The sequence below is a fragment of the Dermochelys coriacea genome, chromosome 5, assembly GCF_009764565.3.
Source record: "Dermochelys coriacea isolate rDerCor1 chromosome 5, rDerCor1.pri.v4, whole genome shotgun sequence".
Classification (NCBI taxonomy): domain Eukaryota; kingdom Metazoa; phylum Chordata; order Testudines; family Dermochelyidae; genus Dermochelys; species Dermochelys coriacea.
This window is the reverse complement of record NC_050072.1, coordinates 112,161,644-112,185,260: the sequence shown is the minus strand read 5'-3', so window position 1 is coordinate 112,185,260 and position 23,617 is coordinate 112,161,644. Positions and strand designations below refer to the sequence as shown.

At 38.9% G+C, this 23,617-nt stretch overlaps 1 protein-coding gene across 5 annotated transcripts in view; it reads right to left on the bottom strand.

The window, feature by feature from the left end:
• Positions 1 to 23,617, bottom strand: part of CNTLN (centlein) — a 283,198-nt gene that overhangs the window by 4,397 nt on the left and 255,184 nt on the right. For 3 of the 5 annotated variants that reach the window (XM_038402595.2, XM_038402593.2, XM_043515180.1), the window contains 2 exons: positions 6,561 to 6,758; positions 4,980 to 5,057 (listed from right to left, as the gene is read on the bottom strand). In XM_038402595.2, coding sequence (XP_038258523.1) covers positions 4,980 to 5,057; positions 6,561 to 6,758 — 276 coding nt within the window. Of the gene's footprint in view, positions 1 to 2,846; positions 3,363 to 4,979; positions 5,058 to 6,560; positions 6,759 to 23,617 lie in introns of those variants that run through there. The other 2 variants (XM_043515178.1, XM_043515179.1) reach the window with 2 other exon arrangements.

The window sequence follows — 23,617 nt, the reverse complement described above, 5'->3', positions numbered from 1 at the left end:
ATCCCAGTTCACAGTGTGTCAACTACTGAAAACATCTACCCCACAGACTGTGTTATTCTGCTTGACAGTGATTTACAAATTAATACAAAAATTAAGTTGTTTAATTCTTTGCTAATATCTTTGGAGTGCACACAACAGTGATTACAAATACATTTAATCTGCCCATAGCGGTGAGTATTGCAGTAAAAGCTTTTATTTATTTATTTTTCACTTCAGAGCAGCTTCATTTTGAAGTAGGTAAACTGTAAATTCAACGGAAACGAAACTTGAGAGGAGCAGGCTGAAATTGCATCGGAAGCTAATTTCAGCAGAGGCTAAACTTGAGTGTTTTTTTTCATTTCAACATAAATGAATTAATTCTAAAAATTCAGTCTGGTAGTAATCTGAAAATTCATCACTCTATTATTGTTCCTTGGCTATACTGATTTGTGAAGACTCACGTGACTAATAAATTCCCAATTGTATATCTGTTGTCCACTATTGGCACAGATTGGAACATTTGCTAATGAATCCAACTGCTCCCTTTATTCAGCCCATTTCATGCAATGCAATGCATTATTATTACTGCTCATCCCACAAAATCATGCATTTATAGTATTCCAAACTACCAACCTAGAGAACAGAGTTCCTATTATATTACTGCAAGGAGAATGCAAACATGGATGCTAGGCTTGATGGCCCAGCAAGGACGTTAAAAGTTATATAACAGAAAGTACTGGTTCTAGATGCAGACCATCATGTCTGTTATAGAAACTTAGCTTTTTTAAGGACAGGATTCTTGAAGCTGTAGTCTCTGGGTTAAACAAGGAAGGTGGATGGTGACAGTGGTAGCATGGGGTGGGGGAGTTTCGTATGATTGATCACGACTATGTTGGCAGCAAGGCCTGCTGGGGGAGAGAGAGAAAACAAAAGACAGGCTCTGTTGCTAGGAAGATAGCATGGGAAGCCAGGGAGTTGACCCCACTGGGAAATCTGAATGGGGCCATCTATGGCTGTTGGGCTACATTCCCAGATGAGAACTGAGTGGGTCTGTGGTCAGAAACCCGTGAGAGAGCCAAAGACTATCTGCATGCCCTGTTGGGTGGGTTGTGGAGAAGGGTGGCTGATAGTTGCAAGTCCAGATACAAAGGGGAAGGATTATCCATAGACCCTAGTGAGAGATCTGTAGAAAGTTGGGGACAAGGTGTGGACGGTGAGTTTTCCAGTGTGTTACAACCATTGGAATACAATTTGCACATTAATAAAGAAGCCCCAAAGAGGGTACATTTTATTATGGAGCTCTTGTTGCATTGGGCATGATTACCCCAGAGGCACACAAGGAGGAAGGGGAACTGAGGCACAACTGTGTAACTGACAAAGGACCAGTTAAGCCAACCTTGTAACAGGCTCCAAGACGTGAAAGATTTTGGCAGACTACTTGTACATTGTTAAAAATCTCTCTTGGAGGTTTGAAGGTAGGGTTGCCAGGTGTCCGGTTTTTGACCGGAATGCCTGGTCAAAAAGGGACCCTGGCGGCTCTGGTCAGCACTGCTGACCGGGCCATTAAAAGTCTGGTCAGTGGTGCAGTGGGGCTAAGACAGGTGCCCTATCTGCCATGGCTCCGTGCAGCTCCCGGAAGCAGTGGCATGTCTCCCCTCCAGCTCCTACACATAGGGGCAGCCAGGGGGCTTTGCATGCTGCACCCGCTTCAAGCGCCGGCTCTGCAGCTCCCATTGGCCAGGAACCACAGCCAAATGGGAGTTGCGACAGCACCTGCAGATGGAGCTGCTTCTCATACAGCACCCCCTTGTGCTGTAGAAATCCATTAACTTTCACCCCATTCTGTTTTACATACAAGGGGTGGGGTTTTTAGGGTATTTGTTTTTAATTTTTCAGCGATAAGGTTCCAGGCACTGTGAGTTGATCCACGAATATAAAGATCATCAAAAAGACCTCATTGGCCAGTCAAAATGTAGCTTTAGACAATGTGTGCTTATAAATATCACAGCAGAATTTCCAACTCAGTTATTTCCTTAGATAATACCATTTTTATTTGAATAATATTTTGAAAAGGAAATTTCTCTATTTAGATTGTACAGGGCAGTTCTTCACATGTGTTCGTACAATGGCTAGTACAGTGAGGCCTCGATTCTGACTGGGGCCTCTGGGCACCACTATAATGTACATATTAACCATAGCAACAGTAATACTTTCCTAAAGCTGGCATAAATACAAACCTTTTCAGGTCATAACCATACAGAAAATAGGAGTGTATATGAAGTGTAAAACAGAGGTGTGCTATAGTTGTTTATGATTACACTCTAGGGGAATCTATAAAATGACATTAAAAGCAACTAGTGCTTCCCCCAGTCGCCCCCAAAATTTCTAATGCAGCAGTAAAACAGCATATGTCAGTAATAAAAATAAAATGTCTATGACATTTTAAATGTTATCATACTGTCACAGTGGAATAAAATTAGCTTGAAAAATGATCTAGAGGGATATGATGCAGTTCATTATGTATAACAGCAACAGCAGCAGTTTCCCAGTGTTCATAAAGGTTTCTCCATTAAATTTACCTCCAGTCAATAATTAGGAGTCCACAAATAAAGCTAGGCAATTAAATCAATACTGCCGGGCAATTATGTTCCAGAGTCCTGGCTCAATGGCACAAAAAGACATTATATCAAACTGCAGTGATCTGATGCAATTTTCTGCAGGACATTTTCTCACAATAAGTGCAGAAAGTAAGCCTGAGATGCCATATCACAGATGTGTATGTGTACATAGAATATAAACGTATCTCACTGTGCAAAGTCTACATTTTATTCTGATTAGAGTCTTGACAAAAAGTTCCCATTTTTTTCCCACTGTTAAATTGAGCATTTCAGGTCAGAATTTTTAGAAACATGTATTAAAAGGAAACAGTATCCACCAATGCACAAAACCTGACTTGAAAATTGTAAAGGGCATATTCTTCTCCATGGGCTACTCCCAGGTAGGATCAGGAAAGTCCAGGATTTCCATTCATAGTTTTCTTCACGTCCATCTGTAGGAGGCATGATTTAATCCCCCACACAGAAGAGGAAGCAGATCTTGGCCCCAAAACCAGCCAATTCCCTGGTATCTTCCAGGCTCTTGCCAAAACTTTTTCTATGGCAGTTGAGCTGCCAGGTGTCTCCCATGTCCCTACAATCCCTGCCAGGGAAAGGGAGCAGGGATGCCTCACAGCACAGAGGGGAGATGCAGGTAAGTTCATGATGATCGAATCACCATTAACTTACTCACTAAATTCCCACGAGTTAGAGACGAGGAAAGTGATCCTGCTGAAAGCAAGCAGTCCCTCCTCCTTCCCTAGCTGAAGTTCCCAGTGCCCTTGGAGCCTAAACAGAAAGAGGTACTTGGTCACAAAAAACCCACAATCCTCATCCTTGATGCACTAGGTTTTCATACCGTCTGCTTGTGGTGGCAGAGAGGATGATATGGCCCTAAATCTTTTATTTAGTTTACTTTAGGTGCAAAGGAAAAAATTACATCTGAATTAAGAAAGAATATAGAGCATGATTCTTATTCTGCAGGTTTCTAAACTATCCCCAGTATGAACTGAGCACATCATTTATTCCTACAACTTACTAAAGTTTAGGTTTAACATTTCTCAAATCTGAAGGAAATGTAGGGACTACATTTGTGTTTCTGTTTTGTTTCTATTTTGCATATATCACTAAAACTATTTAAATGAAGCTGCACTGCTTGTGACCAGGCCAAAGCAATTCAATGGGTATTTCATTCTCCTCGGCGGCAGCAATTAAGCAGCCTTAGTGGTAGTATCTTCTGATAATGAATGAAGAAAAACAATCACCATTTTAGTAGCTGATTGTGGGATTTAATCTTGACACTGAAAATTTTTTTATTTTATTAATTATTATTTGCCGTTTAGAAATGACTAGCCTCTGAAATGGCTCTCAAAATATTTTTAATTATCTACTTTCTTATTAGAAATGAAGTATACAGCTTACGCACTCACCCTACTGCATATACGTTTAAATTTATAAATCAAATGTCATTTTATTTCAGATATTAGATACACGTAATCATGATTCAGAAGGTAACTAAAATATAATGAAAAAGTTTCAAGATCCAGTGGATGTTATCAGTGATGTCCAAACAAAAACTGACTACGACTAGAAAAGCAGGGCTCTCACCTGCCAATAAACTGCCCTTGATCACTTTCAAGAGGGGGAGCATCCCAACAGACTGTGTGTGTATTAAAAAAAAAAGACTTGAAAGAGAAGAAAAAGTATCACACAGGTCACAGCGGCAGTCTCAGAGGACCCCTCAGGGATTTCAACTAGTCTCAGCCTTGTCATCCTCTATGCAGCTTTCTACTCTGCACAGAAAATGTCGATAGGAAAATGTTTGAGGGGCCTCTGGTGGAAATTTTTTCATTCTTTCTGCATTGACAGGATGCCAAATCAATATTTACTTCCCACTAACAAGCTGCTTGAGGTCTCAGTAGAAAATATTGTAGAGAATGCGGGAAGACACGGTAATAAACAGCTGTCTGGCTGTGAGGAAAACATGAATTGACTGGAAACAGGTCCATAGTAAAAGGTCACTGAAACTCATGAACTCCTCAGGTGTCCATATCAACTACTGACTTTAAAGGCACATAATAAAAAATCTCTTTTTCCTAAGAGGTCTGAAAGAATGGATCCTATTCACTCTACCAAGCATACAAACTGACTCAATAATTTAATTAATACATTTGTGAAGATCTGTGCTGGTTTTCCCCAGATTATTTACATCTGTTAAGTTAGCTAGTACAAATATGGTGTTAACTTCTTCTCTGTCTCATGTAATGCCTCACCGTTAAAGAGAAGTAGAAAAGAAACATCAGAAAATAATAACATTGTATTGCATGAATTACTACTATTAAAGATATATATATTTAGTTAGATTAGAAAGTTTTAATTCATTAAGTGGATAAATAAATGTAGTACCTGTCCTTCAAGAAGTTTCTGTATGTAACACAGCCATTCCTTATCTTTTTCAACTTCTATTTTAGCCCTTTCTGTTTCCTAAAAATAGAATAAATATGAATTACATAGGATTTTCTTATTATTATATTCGCAGAATATACTGAATAGTTACAGACAACCATAACTGCATTTTTGCACACCAGTTGAGTAACTGTATGTGTAAATACTTTGAAAACTGGCTGTCTAAATTGGATCCTCAAAATCTTTGAGGGCTTCCATTGCATTTATACAACCTATATTTGCAAGTGCAACTGGATAACTGCATGCCCAGTTCTTCTTTGAAATACACTTGTATGTGTGTGAATGAATACATGTGCAAATTTTGTAAGTGCAATTGAGGAAGTCACTTTGTAAGTTTGGGATCTATGCATAGATTAATAAAATAAAACATGCATGGTATGTATATGTACAGTGCAAGTATATCAATTGTACATTTACATTTCCTTTGTGTGTGTATTAGACACAAACACTTACAATACACATTATATCAAAACAATAGGACCTTATTCTGATCTCAGTTACACTGAGGTAAATAAGGAGCAACTCCATTGAAATCAATAAACATGCAGAGGTGTAGAATTGGTGTTAAGTGAGATAAAAATCAGACCATAATGTATTGTGTGTATGCAGTCCAGTCTCTCTCTCTCTCTCTCACACACACACACACACACACACACAGAGTGTAATTGCTTTAAAAGTATGGAATTAGTCATAATCTGTTGTGACAATGTGAAAGTATTATCACTACTAGTCAACATTTTCCAAGTAACAGCACACGCACTTTTTATAATTGTATGTACACACAGTCAGTCTACATCTTTTTTACTCACTAGCTAGCTTTATTTCAGCTTGAGCAACTAAGAAAACATATTTATCACAGAGAGTTTTGATGATGATGTCAAATCAGATATTCTGCCATATAACTGTAGGATAGGCTCAGGAAAGAAAAGCAACAGGCTCCCTATTAGAAAACACCCGTTTAGTAGAAATTACCAAAATTAGAGAAAACATGCACAAGTAAACTGAATTTGGTATGACAGAATAGATTACAAATTGCTTCATTAATACTGAAGTCCACCTTCAAAATGAATGTTATGTGTGAGATTATCAAATTTCCTCATGAAAAATGGAAATTACTAAGGATTTTGAAATGATTAAAATCTCCACATCCCCATGTTCAAATCAGGAAATTTATTTTTAATTTATGCATTTACAACGGTCTCCACTATAACTTTGCCCCTTCTATATGGTCCTTTATTCAACTGTGACATTTTGTCTAAATCTTAGATTGTGAGCTCTCTGCAGAAGGCACTGTCTTTAGGGTATCTCTTTGTACAGTGTCTAATACAGTGAGGCCTTGATCCACAGTTGGGAGTGCTTGGGTGCTACTGCAGTAGTTATAATAATAAATTTTTAAAATGTTGGGCCACATCCTCAGTTGATGAAAACTGTGGGAGCTCCATTGATTTACGTGGAACTGCACCAATTAACACCAGCTAAGGATATGCCCTTTACCCTAAAAGAGTCCTTAAGATACCTTACCTCTTCATCTTCTGTATCTAGCATCTCCACTAGATCAGTCTTTGAAATATTAAGGATAGAGGCTGCCAAGGACTGGGCTCGGTGGACAGACTCTTTGGAAGGATACCTGTTCCATTCCTTCTCTTCTCGTAATTTTTTAGCATGTCTGATTCGCATTCTCATCTCCTGTACATTATGCTGTAACTCTCTGGTTAAGGCCTAGAACATATGAGAGAGAGAAATACACTACTGCCATTTTGTCCAAGTGCAACTGTGGTGAAAGCTTTAGGTTGTAAGCTCCTGGGGTCAGGAATTCCTTGTCATTTTTGGTCACTGTTTAAATAGTAAAGTCTGAAACAAAAATGAAGAAGTAGATGCAATACGGGAAAACAAATGAAATTTTGCCTAATCTGGTCATTCCATTTCATTTTTTTGTTAGCTGTATGTAAAAAAAAAAAAATTACCTGACATCACTCCCCTTAACATAAAGCATATTCATAGAACCAGGAAAGAGACTGATACAGATACCACTGATTTAACTCTCAACTCTTTTCAGATTCAATGGGACAAAGTCATCTTTAGAGTAACTTCACTGATCTCAATGGAGTTACACCAGGACTGGATTTGCCCCACTGTGTTCAAGCAATGGTACTAGGTAGGCTGATTTGCAGGCTGTCACATCAAGTAGCAGAAAGTTGTCTTTTTGTCCAGAAGTGGGCACTATGCTTCCCACCATGTGATCACAATGACATCACTCAAATTGTGTTTATTATTCCTTCCTTCTTTGTTCATTTCTCTAATCCCTGGTGACCAGAAGCAGTGATTATCAGTCTGCTAATTATTGGCCACCTACTTGGAGCATATGTAAGTGAAGAGTAGAACCCCACTCCCCCCACAATCTGGTGGCTGTACCTGATGTCCATCCTGCACATTTTTATAGTCAAGGTATAAACTTGGATTTGTGATTTATACACAGCTGGCCGATCATCCGGACTCTAGCATTAGAGTCTCTGCTAAGCTGGTTTGAGCAGGTAGTCACTTTTTTGTTAGTATATACTTTAAAGCAATTAGCTCAGAATGTACATAAGTGGCCTGACCCTGTTCCCACTGAAGTGGAAGGAGGATCAGGTCCCCAAAGAAGGCTATATAAGAGACTAGTTGCCAAATCCAAGCCTGAAAGCAAGGACATCAGTGAAGATTCAGCTCTAACCTCTCTTTTCTGCTTTTGAGAACATTTAGAACTAGTTTTAAGCTAGAGTAGGATGCCTTGTCTTGATAAGATAGCATTAAATAAACTAAACCAAACCAAGCCTGGTTTTACTGTGCTCATCCTGGAATTCAATTAATATGTACCAGAAAGATGTTGGCAAATTCAAGGATATTCAGAGAAGAGCAGACCATGGCTAAGAGATAACTAAGTGGGATATGATTTTAAAAGTGTAAAGATCGTTCAATATAAGTGGCAAAAAAGAAAATGAGCTATTTAGGGTGGTAAAAGGGGGTTACTAGTTAGGAATCCTGGGATAAAATTGAGAAAAGGAAAAGTTGCAGTGATTATCAGGGAAAGCTTCCTGACAGCTAGATATATAGTATTAATTTCTGAAATGTTCTCCCCAAGGGATGTGGACATGGTGTGAGCCCCATCACTTAGAATATATAAAACAAGACAAAACACAAGAAAATATATAGTAGGAAACACCCTACAGTGACCAGGAGATGGCCTCAATGACCTAATAGGTCTTTTCCATCTCTAAACATCTCTGATTCAATGACATAGCAGCCAAGAGCACTACTGCTAAGCCACCAGGCTGACAACACAAGTGATTTTTTTTTTTTAAGTGTGACACATGCACTTTGTCAGATGCAGAAAAAGATGAGTGGTATTTAAAAATTGCCAGCTGGGGAGAGTTGAGAGAACAACAGTTGCTCACTGTCAGAAGATCCACCAAGTGGCACCAGGAGCCAAACATTAGTACTGCAATTGTCAACAAATAATATGCTGGGTGAGTTTAAGATTGGAGAATAAGGGTTTTCTTTTGATCATCATATCCAGGATTGTTTTTAATAAACTATCTTTCTCCAACCGCTGATAAATTCCTGAAAATTCTTTCCATATTCAAAGCTAACAAGCACTGAGTATCTTAGTTTCAGATAAAATTGATTGCAGTATTATGAAGCTTGTTTATTGGCATTTTGGGTAAAGTACTCTTCAGCCTTCAGTGTAATCAAAACACTGTTAAAGTATTTGAAACAAATCTTAACAGGATTTCTCTGATCCCAAGATCTATTCATTATCTTCCTGTTACTTTCACAATTTAATATTTTGATACAACTAGTTAAACTATCCTTATTATAAACTTGCATCCCCCCAACACAGATGCTGAAGGTACATCTACACTCACGGTGGTGTGTAGAGTACAGACACTGCATGCCCAGTTAGCCCGGGTATAAACAGCAGTGGACGGTGAGGGACGGCTTAGGCGAGGAGAGTGGAACAGAGTGCCCTACACGCCTGAACCCTAGTGTATATACCCTACACGGCTTTCTGCATGTCCAACCAGTGCTTCCCATGTTTACATCTCTACTTTTAGTTGCCTGCTGCCTCCCTGCTGTTGAAACCTCTTCTCACTGCAGTGAAAGGCTCCAGCAGCAGGGAAAAGACTCCAGCAGGGGGAGGCAATGGGGAACAGCTCTCGCCTTTCCCCACTGCAAGAGCTTTTCCCCCACTGCCACTGGTAGCTGCACACCACAGTGACAAGGGTGGACTCAGCCTGCTTTCACTGCAGCCTGTAGCTACATGTGTAGTGCCTGTACCCTACATGATGCCATAAGTGGGTACCATGAAAGCAGAGGAGGTATTCCAATCTGTCCAATGTCAAAAATAGCCAAAGGATTCCGGCTTCTGTGGTATTTTCAATATAATGTCTTGAGACAATTTATTTCTATAATATTTCTAGAGCTGACCAGCCAGCTGGCGGGGGGGGGGGGGGGAAGGAATCAGAGCATGGGATTTTCAAAAGAATCTAAGGGAACTGGGCCCTATTCTCTACTGGTCAAATGAAAAGTAGCTGTGTAGGCATTGCTTTCATGTTGCAGCTCAGGCTCTCAGGCCTCCCCATCCCTGCAGGCTTGAGAGCTCAAACCCCAGCTGAGCCACAACTACATGGCTATTTTTAGCACACTAGCGGGAGCCCCACTAAACAAAATCTGTGGATCCAGGCTAGGGCAGATGCATTTCACAGATGCAGTGCTGACATATCCGAACTGAGACAGGAAGCCACTGTCCAAGTGATTTAAACAGCTAACCAATTTCAAACAGGGTTTGGTTTGTGTTGAACCAAAGCGTGTTGAACTGAGTATCAACACTGTTCTTTAATTCAGTAAAAGTCCAATACAGACTGTACTGAAGGTTCAGATTTACTCTGGTCTGAGATTTCAAACAAATCAAGCATTTCCCATTGCGTGTTTTAAAAATTTAAATATTTTGAAAGAGACAGCACTATAGACAAACCTGCTGAAGTGAATGCAAGATGTGGCTTTAATGTAGTATTCATGTTTGATGACAACGCCTTTATTAGTATTAGTGATGCTAGTACTTGCTCTTTTTTTTTTGTTTTCCTTTGTCTCAAATCTAGGGGATATTTTCTTGCTCAAGTCATTTTCCCAGCTTAGACGTAACTGTCAGATTTATTTCTGTGGGACATACGTAGCTTCTACCAGACGACTGGAGTGGGAATCCCTGATTAATTCCTGAAAATGGCTCTACAACACATCAGTAGCAATTGCTACTGGGCCAGCTATATATAATGCAATAGTTTAAATCTCCAATCCTTTTTTAAGCAGTAGGAATTGTCACATTAGCTATAAGCTGCATGTAGTTATATACATCTTATAACTATGTATTACAATAACATCCCCTACAGTTATCATTACAAACTAATTTCCATTATAAACCTTGTTTCCATATTTTCCTAACTTTCTGAAACATTCATTTTTTTGCATGAAATGTTCCATTCTTAGTCTCTACAAAAGGTGACTTTTTTTTAAGTTTGAGCAATGTATCTTTTGCCATTTTTGAGGTCTACAAGGATGAAAATATTACATTTCCTATTTTTAAAAATGGCCACACATTTTTACACAGAGATTATTTGGAAATGGTGTAACGTTGAAAAATGGCATGTATGGTAAAGTGTCCACATTGAGGAGTAAATCCATGACCAAGTCTGAAAAACACTGATTGGATAATAATAAAACTTCCCAACTCCCCGTATTCAGAAAAGATTATTCCCATGTAGGGGAGTAGATACTATGGATTTCCCCCATTCATAGGGATGGGGGCGTAGGGTTCAATCTGCTAAACACCCAACATTACAATTGACATGAGTTGATCTTGGACCATTGGAATGGTACTTGATGATGGCCTCAATGCTTACGATTATAGATGTAATTACCATGATTATTACACAAATGACCCCATGGCTCTCTTGCATGTGGAGTCCTTGATTTATATGCACAAATATAGGGAATGCAACTGTGCAAGCAATGAATGCATAAATGAGCCTCTGCTTTCTAAAACAACACAGCCCAGAAAAATCACCAGAGTCACAAAATGCAAAAGTTAAGATTCCAAGAGCAGTGCTATCTTAACTATGTTGTAAATCATTTAATGTTTTCTAGTCCACTATTTAAATATGTATTTTAACATTTTATTCTTTTGGTCATAAAAGATGTATACTATAAAAACATTCAAGACGTGCAACATGGTCCTGTTAATATTTCAACTGTAACTCAGACTTTGCATTACCTTATTTCTGGTGACTAACATTTAAACCTTAATGACATTAAAAAGGTTTTGTGCATTTGAATAGAATTTGTTCAGTATGGTTCTGTGATGAAGGTAGAAGATTGGGTCAGAAGACTTCAGAGTTCTATTCGCAGCTCTGCCATAGTCATCCTAGGTGACCTTGGGCAAATCACTAAGGGGTACATTTTCAAAGCTGAATTCTTGAATCTAGATGCCTAACTTTGGACATCTAGGACCTAATTTCCAAAAGTGCTGTGCACTCACAGCTCCAGTCGACTTCAATGCAAAGTCAGACCCGAGGTCTGCAAAGCTGGGCACCCAGAAACTGGGGCATGCATATTTAAGACCGTTTCTGAAAAGGTGGGCCTTAAGAACTTCCCAGTTTTTTCCTTCTGTAAAACAGAAATAGACCTTTCCTATCTATGACGAATGTTGTGAGGCAACTTCTCTGTGCCACAATTTCTCTTTCTGTAAAATGGAAGATAGTCATTCCCTAACATTTCCTCAAATGAAAGTTGTGAGGTTAAATAAATTAATATTTTTTAGGTATTCAGATATTATACAGTAAATTCAATTGATGTAAGGCCTGTACAAATACTTTATACAAGCTTACAGACTCTAAAACGCAGGATGGTTACAGCCTTGCATGAGGGGCAACACATAGCTGTGCCACGACAGGAGGAGCTCTGGGAAGGAACAATAATGTAGAGTACAGATAAGCCAACCTCTGAAATAATGGGAATTAGGAAATAACTCTCTCCCTGAGCAGGTTACTCCATAAAGGCCCACCACAGGCTTTCTGAATCACCCGAGTTTGGTCACTGTGGACCACAGCTGTGATCTGGTATGGCAATTTCTATGTCTCCTCCCACTCCTGGATGTTCACCTTCTTTTCAAGCCACCCCTTTGACTCTTGAAACAGCCTTTCCCCTGGTGGTGGGCTAAGGGAAGTCATCCAATGATGATCCTCACCTTTTTGCTTTTATTGTATTGTTTCACTTGCTGTTTGTGAGCTAAGTCAGGTAGGGATTTTGTTTTATTGTCTGTTTATAAAGAGCTCGGTACCTACTGATTACTAGGCAGTATAAATCCTATATTATTTACTCAGGCAAAAATGTACTCCCATTAGTATCAATAGGAGTTTGAGGAGTTTAATAGGAGTCCTGATAAGGACTAGGATATTTGCCTCATCACTGTTAAGATGATGCCTTGCCACTCCTGAGGTTTCATTTCTTTTCTTATTTTGATGATAAATGTATATTTCACACTAATTCACAACAAGTTTTATTCAGTGGAAATTTGTCTGTGCAGCTGCTGAGCCATAGAGAGTATGAGAGTTTCCTGATTAGGCACAACTGTGAAGGCTACTCCCTAGTCCTTTGTGGTATTACTTGCTCAGAAGTGGAGGTGATGTCAGTGTTGGCCTTACATGGGTGCCTGTTGGGGATGCAGGTGGTTTAAAGGAGAACGAGCAGCACAGAAAGAAGTCCTTCTTTTTTGATAGATTTTTAATAGATTGCAGCCAAGGAGAAGTGTGAAGCCTACTGAGGCAAAGTTTTCTCCTCAATGGCCATCTGGGGAATCCCCCCTTACCTCTCAATTTCCCCGCTCTATTTTAGGCCGTCTATTGGGGCAGATATCCCCCAGATATCCTGAGACACATCTATCCTCCTCTGCCTCCTCCTGGAACCATGCAGCCTCATTTACGTGTGCGCCTCACTTTCCAAACCTATTCCACAAATCCCAACTGCAGAAGTGGAAGGGTTTTCTTCCATTTAGGCTTTGTATAAACAGGATGATCAGCCAAAGTACAGCTAGCATGCACAGTCCAGAAGGTTGTGCAGCATTTCACCTGTATAGCCTTACAGCACACAACCCATTTACACATGCAAAGGAAATACTTGAAAGCCTAGCAGAATTTGGCCCATGTGTACAACAGAAACACAGAATAGTAACAACTTGGACACATCACTTTTAATGGATATTACAAATTATAGTTGTCATAAAAAATCATTGAAGTTTCTCTCCCTTCTTTCTTCGCAATCTGTACAACATAAAATGATTGACATATAGAGAGAAAACATTCAACTTTATGTATATGAAATTGAAAGGCATTACTAATAGCTTTAAACAATATAAAATACATATTGATGGTTATCTCATTCCAGTGCAAATTCCTTGGTTACCTCTAGATATAAACAATTTGCATTTATAACCCAAGAGCACTTATTTGTGGCATGCATCTGATGAAGTGAGCTGTAGCTCATGAACGCTTATGCTCAAACAAATTTGTTAGTCTCTAAAGTGCCACAAGTACTCCTTTTCATCTAAAACTTTGTATCCCACCACACATACCAGAAATGGAATAGAAAACCTTACATGAAACAGGAAGACCGTTTGCTCCTGTGAAAATAAACGCATGAGGGAAGTTTTCACTAGGAAGATGATCTGAATGTTGCAGAACAAAATGTTAAACTTAGAAAACAAATGCATCTTTTTACTATTATCATGTATTATTATTTGTATTATAGTAGCGCCTACCGGCCCCATCTTAGATCAGGTAGTGTAAAAACACACAGAGACAGTCCTTGCTCCAAGGAGCTTACAGCTTATTCTAAATAGACAAGACAGGCAGAGGGTGGGACAGATAGCCGAGGTACACACCAAGGCAGTGGCAAAGCAGTGGCACCTATCCATAGACCAAACCGCCTATCCAAAAATACTTGCCAAAAATAGTTTTAAATACTATTTAAATACTAAGTGCCCATGTATATCACTATACAATCGAGCCTTCTTCCTTGTTTGCATAAACAGGCTGACAAAAACCTGTGTATATTCTTTCACAAAAGAAATGCAGGGGTACTCATGCACAGTGTTTTGGAGGACAGATCTCAACTTTTTGCATTTTAAAAATGTAACCTGAAAGGTCAGTTATTATTATAACAGAAAAAAGAAGAAAAATAGTGACTGTAGTGACAGAAAATAGAAATTACAGTGTATGGAATTTTTGGCCAGTTCTGATCTCAAATCAGTTTTACACTACTCTAACTGTGCTGACTTTAGTGGAATTATTCCTGATTCATACTAGGGCAATTGAGAGGAGAATCAGGCCTTTTTTTGTTGATAGTTTTTTTAAAAGACTATTATTCCCCAATTTTTTTTCACTTTCCATCCAACCTTGCTTGCCTACATATCATTCCTCCATAATACAGAGGTAAAAAGATCCCAGTAGTTGAAGTAAGAGTTATGAAGCCAGAATTTGGTCCCTAAGTATATCATTTTAACTATCTTTCTCTCTAAGTGACTTCTCTCAAGCAGTCACAGGTGAGGAAAATGACAGGGAACAAGCAGTTTAAAATATTTTTGAATAATTTCAAGATTCGTAGTTCAAAGACGCTAATACACTGTGCCAAGTTTCCTAAAAATTGTTCAATGAGTAATTAGTTTAATACAAATTAAATCATTTATTGTAACCAATTTAAAATGTTACCTTGTTACTAAGACAAACCAGATTTAAACAAACAAGTAGGAATGGCTTTACACTGGCTAGTTATAGTCTAACCTGAATCTATGTAAAGAATTGTATACAAGAGTTTCTTCAATTATCTTTCTCTCCTATCTGATTATCCGCTTTGCTGCTAATGTTCTGTTATATCCCCAGCCAGATTTCTTGTCCAATGTTGATAATTACTTTGTTTTTCTATTTCCTTTTTTATCCTTACCACATGGATCTTGAGTTTAAAAGTTCAATATATTCAAGTTATCTCTTGTAATTTAACTCAGAGTAGATGTGTGGACTCAGCCCCTTCCCACTGCAGTTGTATCAGATGGACACCTCATCCCTAGAATACAGGAGGTCAGACACCTCTTGACAAGAGGGGTATTTGGTAACAGATGCTATTTAATCTTTACAATCATTGTAGTGCTTGATATACAGTAGGGAGTAGAAGGTCAAGGAATTAGGCTACAGGTCAGATCATTTTCAGGCTCCTAAGTAACATCAGTGAAGACTCCATAGTTCTTTGTCACCCTGACACCAAACCTTCAGCACAACCCCCATATTTTGTGACCCAGCAAGAAGAAAGAAACATTAGCTTACTGTGCACTAGAGAACAATATCTGAATTTAAATGCATATAGTCAGTGTGATCAGACAGACAGAATATTGGTGGTAAAATATATTAATGACCCCAAAATGCTGTTTATGTGAAATGAGCTGTAATCATCTTCATATCCTATATACTGTAAATTGTGCTTTACTGTATCACGATAATAGATTTTAGAGCTGATTCTCACTTCATTTACCCCAGGTTTACCTATAATTTAGACAGGTGTAAACTGTATTAGAATAATGACGTTCATTTAAAGGTCGCACAGAAATATTACTATGATTATCTGTTTGTAAATAGTAGTGCCCAAAGCCCCCTACTAAGATCAGGGGCCCATACACATAATAAAATACAGCCCCTGCCTTAAAGAGCTTATATTCCAAATAGAGGAACACAGAGGTGAAGCAACATCATACAGCAAGTCATCAACCTAGACGTAAACATAAGTTTCTTGACCCCCAGACTAGTGCCCTATACACTAGCCCATGCTGCCTCTCTGCACAGACATCAACAAAACATAAAAAATATAAAACAAACTCACTGTGTGAGGGCCAACAGGCACCTAAAATAAACTAAATTCAAACCTAACTTAAAAGAGGCCAATTCTGCCGCTGCTCACATCAGGAGGGAGAGCATTCCACAAATCAGGGGGTATGGAATGATAGATCTAAACAGCATTTCTCCTGCCTTATTGAGACTTCGGCTCCCAAAGCCCCATAACTCTCAGACCTAAGTGAATGAGCTGATAAAAATTGTGTAAGAATCTCAGAAAGATATTTAATAGCCAGCCTATTAAATGTCTTAAAGTACAGTTCTAGTCTAAAAAGAATGACCAGGTTAAAAAAACCTTCTTACCCCAAAGATCTGCTCTCTGTATGCATTCAGAGTCACACTTGCTGACTTTAGTGATTAAATTAAGAAGTTTCATTACTTTTTTTTTAACCTATTAGGCACTATAGAGCAAACACAGGAGCGAGAGTGAGTTGGATTCTATTCCTTTTTTTTATATCACATTATGTCATTACAAAGCAAATCAATTGCATGACAGCAATAAGCTGTACAGATGTCACTGAGAGCATAACTTGGTGTCAGCACATTTATTACTGGAGATTATGTTTAAGAAGGAAAATTTAGTTTGACTATCCAATCCTGGGTAGATGTTGTAGAGTTGGCAATTCAAGGGAAAAAACCAAACTCCTTCACTTGTATACTATGCATACCTGATCTGGAATCAATGACATTCAGTAAACATGGAATCCCACAGTGCCATTTTTAAACTTAAAATCAACAATACACACCCAATGCACTGAGTGACATTGAGAATTAGCAGAATCTCCTCTGGCACCCCAATAAACCATTCACAGTAGTACACAGTGGCAAGAGATAAGTGTTTAGGGTTGATTGTTTTAATAGACTAATATGGAACCTATTACAACAATCTGACTGGTGTCAAAGGCATGCATCATGATTCACATACCAGAGAGGGGGTCAAAGTCTGGTGATATTCATGAGATAGTAAAAACCTGTTTTCATCACGACTAGCATGTGATCACTTAAATTTTACCCATGGTGAAGGATAGTGCCCAGAATATGAATTATAGTGGCCCTCTGAAGCAATCCCCCACCAAGAACTGTGAAGAATATGGAAATGTTACTCTTCTCATATCTCTTTCCTGGCTCAGTTAGCAGAATGACTTGTGGACAGATAAGATTTATCTTCATTTTTCCATTAACAAAACAAAAAATTTGTTAAAATAGTGCTCAAATAAATTCTGTTCCTTTCAGAATCCAGGAAGAACTCTATAGACATCTGGGTACCATCAGCTTACCAGAGATAGCTCAGTCTAAACTCATCAAAGAAAAATTTCCCAAGAGACAGCATATATAAAGGCTGAAGAGCATCTTTTGACCATTACCACTACACTGTTCCAATTAACTGAAATAATTCTGCAAAGCAGTCCATAAAGGGGCCAGTACAAGGACTCCTTGCCATAGACGATGCAATGATATTAACTCCGAATTTAGACTTTTAGGTACAATCTTGAGCCCTCATCACACACAACCACTCTCCCCAGCTTTGATATTTCCTTAGGCCAAACCCTAACAGCGTCTAGCAAAACAACTACCAATTGCACCCCTGCAAACACTGAATACCTCTCACAGGAACACCACTGACAGAATGGGTGCCGCAACACAGTCACAATAGTTTGCAAATTCCGACTTGTTCACCTGCTGCCGGATGAACAGTCGCTCCAACTACAGCCATTGGTCCACCACTGCAGCAGTAACACTGTCACTACTGGCTTTTGATACTTCATCTGCAGTTTGGTCAAACTCTCTGATGGATTTGTTCCAAAAGTACTATAAAAGTCCTTTTGTGATTTCTGTTCAAAAGCCACTACATAGGACTCAAGGGAAGGAGACTCCCTTAGATATTCACTATAGCAGCTCTATAATCTTGGACAACATTGTTGCATTACTATAATTCTGTAACGCTATGAGATAAGATTCAACATTAGTTATCTGAATCAGATGTACAGACATTTATTCAGGAGGATTACACATGCAGCTGTTGAAGTATATTATACCTTGCAATTTGGTTACATAGAATCGATCATTTAATCTAATTCTTCTAAACTGTAATGCAGGCTGAAGACAAAAAATATTAAATAATATTCTAGATGTTTTATCTACATCCATATTATCTGTTATAGAGATAAAAACCCAAGCGAAACACATTTTTTCTACAGCTTAAAAATAATAGAAAATGTTAGTAAGGAAAAGCTCTCTATTTATTCTTCAGTTTTATTAATCAAGATTCTATCCATTAAGACATTTACATTATACTGGTGTACTGTATGCATCACTAACCATATGCCATCACTAAACAGTAGGAGTTCAGCCATTCACTTCATTCATTAAAATCCACAGAGCCTATTATTCTGTTTACAGTCAAATAGATATTCACTGACACTATTCAGGCCTCTGATTCAATTTGCCTAAATCCCAGATGCAGAGTAATCCTGATGGAGATTAACTTAATTTATCACCAATTTCTTCTCAGAACCATTAACTGCTGGTGTTTCTTAATAAAAGCCGTGGTTCTCTTTTTTCCTGAAACCAGCACTCCTAGCAGAAAAACTGATCTGTATTTGATTTTTAAAATGGTAAGTGTTTTTTTTTTGGTTTGTTTTTTTTGAGAGAGAAAAGTTGTGCTTTGCATGTAGAACATCCTCACTTACAGGGCATTTGCTGCATTATTTGCCATTTATAAAACTCCATGAAGGCTGTGTTTTGCAAACAAAAATACTGATTTTCATCAAACTGAGTTGCTTTCCTTTTACCACATATTTTGTTGATTCAGGTAGAAGACAGATTGTCAGACTCCATCACCTGCTACAGCACGACACAAAGGAATCACAGTGGATATTTTTTCTAGATAAAGTGATGACAATTAAGAGCACGCTTAATGGACCAGATGGCTTTCTTCTGGCTTTTAAATGTTCCCAATTGGGAACATATTTCCTATCAACTTATAGCCGTGTCCAAGGTGTTCACTTTCAAAGCAAAACTGATAGCGTTCATTTACATAAATGGTACAATAACCATTCTCATTTCTAAGCCGTCCCTATAACCTAATAAAGTAATCTTTGGACAAACTAACACTAGCAGAGTTTTTAAAACTATATGGATTTCGTCTGTGCAGTAATCTCTACTTCTCTTATTTAATGGAGGCTAGTCCATTCCCAACTTAAAATACTGAGCATTTTTTAGCCACTGCATTCCACGCACTTCCCCACTGCATTTAATACTTTCTGATGCAGACATGGGTGATGAACGTGCAAGTCCTCTTGCTAGTGGAAAAGTTCAACTGTCCACTCCTACCAGGGATGAACAAATCACACAGTAAATCTGATGAATGCTATGAAGAGTAGCTGTGTTCAATGAGACAAATATTGGCCATATATCATCCAGGCAGTACTAGGTACCATCCTGTATCAAATGTAGACAACCATTATTGGCCTGTGTTCTTTTCATATCCTGGACCCAGGAATGAAGGAGGTGGAAGAGGATCACTGCCCAGTAGCCTATGCCTTGGCAAAGAAACAAGTCGTCAGGAATAGTATCTCTGATGATGTCACGGCAAGCCTGCTAGCTGAACTTTGTGACTTTGTCCTCACCCACAACTATTTCACATTTAGGGACAATTCAAGTTAAACGGCACTGCTATGGGTACCTGCATGGCCCCACAGTATGCCAACATTTTTATGGCTGACTTAGAACAACGCTTCCTCAGCTCTCGTCCCCTAATGCCCCTACTCGCGCTACATTGATGACATCTTCATCATCTGGACCCATGGAAAAGAAGCCCTTGAGGAATTCCACCATGATTTCAACAATTTCCATCCCACCATCAACCTCAGCCTGGACCAGTCCACACAAGAGATCCACTTCCTGGACACTACAGAACCAATAAGTGATGGTCACATAAACACCACCCTATATCAGAAATCTACTGACCGCTATACTTACATACATGCCCCCAGCTTTCATCCAGACCACACCAGACGATCCATTGTCTACAGCCAAGCTCTAAGATACAACCGCATTTGCTCCAATCCCTCAGACAGAGACAAACACCTACAAGATCTCTATCAAGTGTTCTTAAAACTACAAAACTCACCTGATGAAGTGAAGAAACAGATTGACAGAGCCAGAAAAATATGCAGAAGTCATCTACTCCAGACCAGGCCCAACAAAGAAAGTAACAGAACACCACTAGCCGTCACCTTCAGCCCCAACTAAATCCTCTCTTGTGCATCATCAAGGATCTACAACCTATCCTGAAGGACTATCCCTCACTCTCACAGATCTTGGGAGACAGGCCAGTCTTTGCTTACAGACAGCCCCCCAACCTGAAACAAATACTCACCAGCAACCACACGCCACACAAAAAAAACACTAACCCACGAACCTATCCTTGCAACAAAGCCTGTTGCCAACTCTGTCCACATATCTATTCAAGGTATATCATCATAGGACCTAATCACATCAGCCATGCTATCAGAGGCTCGTTCACCTGCACATCTACCAATGTGATATATGCCGTCATGTGCCAGCAATGCTCCTCTGCCATGTACATTGGCCAAGCCGGACAATTTTTATGTAAAAGAATAAATGGACACAAATCAGATGTCAAGAATTATAACATTCAAAAACCAGTCGGAGAACACTTCAACCTCCATGGTCACTCAATTACAGACCTAAAAGTCGCAATGCTCCACCAAAAAAACTTCAAAAACAGACTCCAATGAGAAACTGCAGAATTGGAATTAATTTGCAAACTGGACGCCATTAAATTAGGCTTGAACAAAGACTGGGAGTGGATGGGTCATTACACAAAGTAAAAACTATTTCCACATGCTAATTTTTCCCCTACTGTTACTCACATCTTCTTGTCAACTGTTGGAAATGGGCCATCCTGATGATCACTACAAAAGTTTTTTTTCTCCTGTTGATAATAGCCCACCTTAATTGATTAGTCTCGTTATAGTGTGTATGGCAACACCCATTTTTTCATGTTCTCTGTGTATATATATATCTTCCTACTGTATTTTCCACTGCATGCATCTGATGAAGTGGGTTTTAGCCCACGAAAGCTTATGCCCAAATAAATGTGTTAGTCTCTAAGGTGCCACAAATAGTCCTGGTTCTTTTTTCACCAGGAGAAAGGTGCCATTGAGAATGTGTAGAGTCTTCTCTTCTCCCACATTGCTCCTGAAGAATTTTGAGTGTTCCTGACAAGGATTTCTCTTACTTCCTCCTTCTCCAAAAGACTGGTTCCCTGAGTGGGAGGGTCCATGAACTGGAGTGTGAGTGTGTGTTGCTTTTTTCCCAGGCAGGGGGATCACCAAATAGGCCCACAACATTTTCCAAACATCAGGAATCTCCCCAATACAACCAGCCACGTAGTCTAATCCCCACTAATCCCCAATTCCTACAATCTCAGATCCTTTTCTGCATTTTCATACCCACTCATGTGAGTCATTCTTATGTGAGGCCTTTCACTGTTTTAGTCAATAGGAAAATGTTTGAATTTTTCATATTGTCCCTCTCAAGAAAACTATAGCAAATGAGTAAAACATAGCACACACAGACTTGGACCTCACCACAATATATTCACGAAGAAATTATTCTAACATTCCATAACATTTATTACTGAATTACCAGGCAGGGGCCTAATTAAAGCAATGGGTGGTATATTATGCACTTATCACCCTTAACTTCTTTGTTATCAGTCTTTGATACAGTCCCTGATCCAAAAGCTTACAATCTAAACCAAATATAGAGAATGCAAGATCTATGAAGTGATATATATGTTGAAAGTCCAAACGTTAAGTGCTGTCATTTATATCATCTAAATAATGGGTAACTGGTGTTATGAGTGCATAATATGCCACTCATTCCTTTAATTAGACTCCTGCCTGATAATTCAGTAGTAAATGCTAGGAAACATTAAACCTTTTCTTCATTAATATACTGTAGTGAGGGTCAAGTCTGTGTGTGCTCTGTTTGGGTAATTTGCTATAGGTTGCTTCTGAGGTACAATATGAAAAATGTAAACATTTTCCTGTTGGCTAAAACACAATGAAAGTCTTCACACAAGAATGACTCACATGAATGGAGATGAAAGAAGAAAAGATGGCTGATTTGCATGCAAGGAGAGAGCATAAAGTGCAGCACGGTAAAAAATATGAAGATGGAAGTGGAAAAGGAATACAAATGGGGTTTTCAGAGATGGTTTGAGAGGAAATGCAAGAGAAGAGAAGAGATGTTCGCAGGTATAGTGATGTGGCGTGACTTGAAAGCAAAGACAAGAAGCTTTAAGTTTCAAAATATGAGAGGAAGCAAGTGTAGGTATTTCAAAGAAGGCAGCGAGGTCAAAGTGCAAGATGAAGAGTATTATTTTGTGGTGACATTTTGCATATATTGAATGGAGGTGAGATGAGAGGTAGGGAGGCCATGTAAGGGACTGCTTCAGGCCAAGTATTTTAGCAGTGGGGATGAAGAAGAGAAGTTTTAGAGATGCATTGCAGGAAGAAGCAACGGGATTTGGTGATATAGTTGGAGCAGAAGGAAAGACGTGTTAATATGATACACAAGAGATTTAGATGAAACTAAGAGAGAAGATAAGCTCACAAAGAGAAATAAGGAGGAAGTAGAAAGAAAGAATGAGAACTGAAAAGAGAAACCTGAGAGAAACGGTTATAGAGCAGGTAGGGATTTATCAAGGAACAGATGTAAAGGTACGAGAAACAAGCAGAGAAGGGTGTGATTGACTGTTAATATGGCAGATTGAGAAGGATTAGAACTGAAATAAAGCCCTTGCAATAAAGGTTTATAGAGAGAGAGTAAGAAATAGAAGAGACATGGGGGACGAAGGGAGGGGTAAACACACAGGATTTTGCCAAAGAAGTAGGATTGTTTAGAATGTTTAAAAATAGACTTGAAGAACGAGAAAGAATTAATTTGTATAATATTGGAGGAATTCAGTCTCTTTTACTAGAGGCACCTTGCAGGGTGAGAGGAGGAGTAAACACAAGTAAGAGAAGATAAAGGCTGTAGGTTGGAGGGAGAAAGAAGCAAAGGAATCAAATGTGGTGGGGAAGGGGTGGAGAGCTGAGGGTGGAGAGAAGAAGCAAACAGAAGAAAGGGGGAAATTAGAAGAAGAATACGGTGGCTGAAACTTAAAGATGGAGAATAGGCAGATGGACTGGAGGTCCTGAAAGGATAATATGATGGGAGCAGTGCTGTGGCTCAGGAAGAGAAAGTAAGTAATAACAAAGGAGAGAAAGAGAAAGATGGTGATGAGAAAAAGGAAAAAAACAGATCAAGAGATTAACAACAGAGACAGAGTGTGGTGTTTGCACTAATAAAAATCAGTTAGGTTTAATGAGTGACCAAAGTATTATGCTAAAGTGATGGTCCACAGTAAGACGTCAAAGAAAGAGGTTAACTTGAAGAAACAGGAGATAACTGCAATTGGCTGAATCATTCATATGGAGACAAGTATCCTGTGACAAGAGTTAAGTACTGAGACAAGAGGGAAGGCCAGACGCCAAAGTAAAAAAACAAAGAGACTGGAAAATTGACAGTCATCTGAAG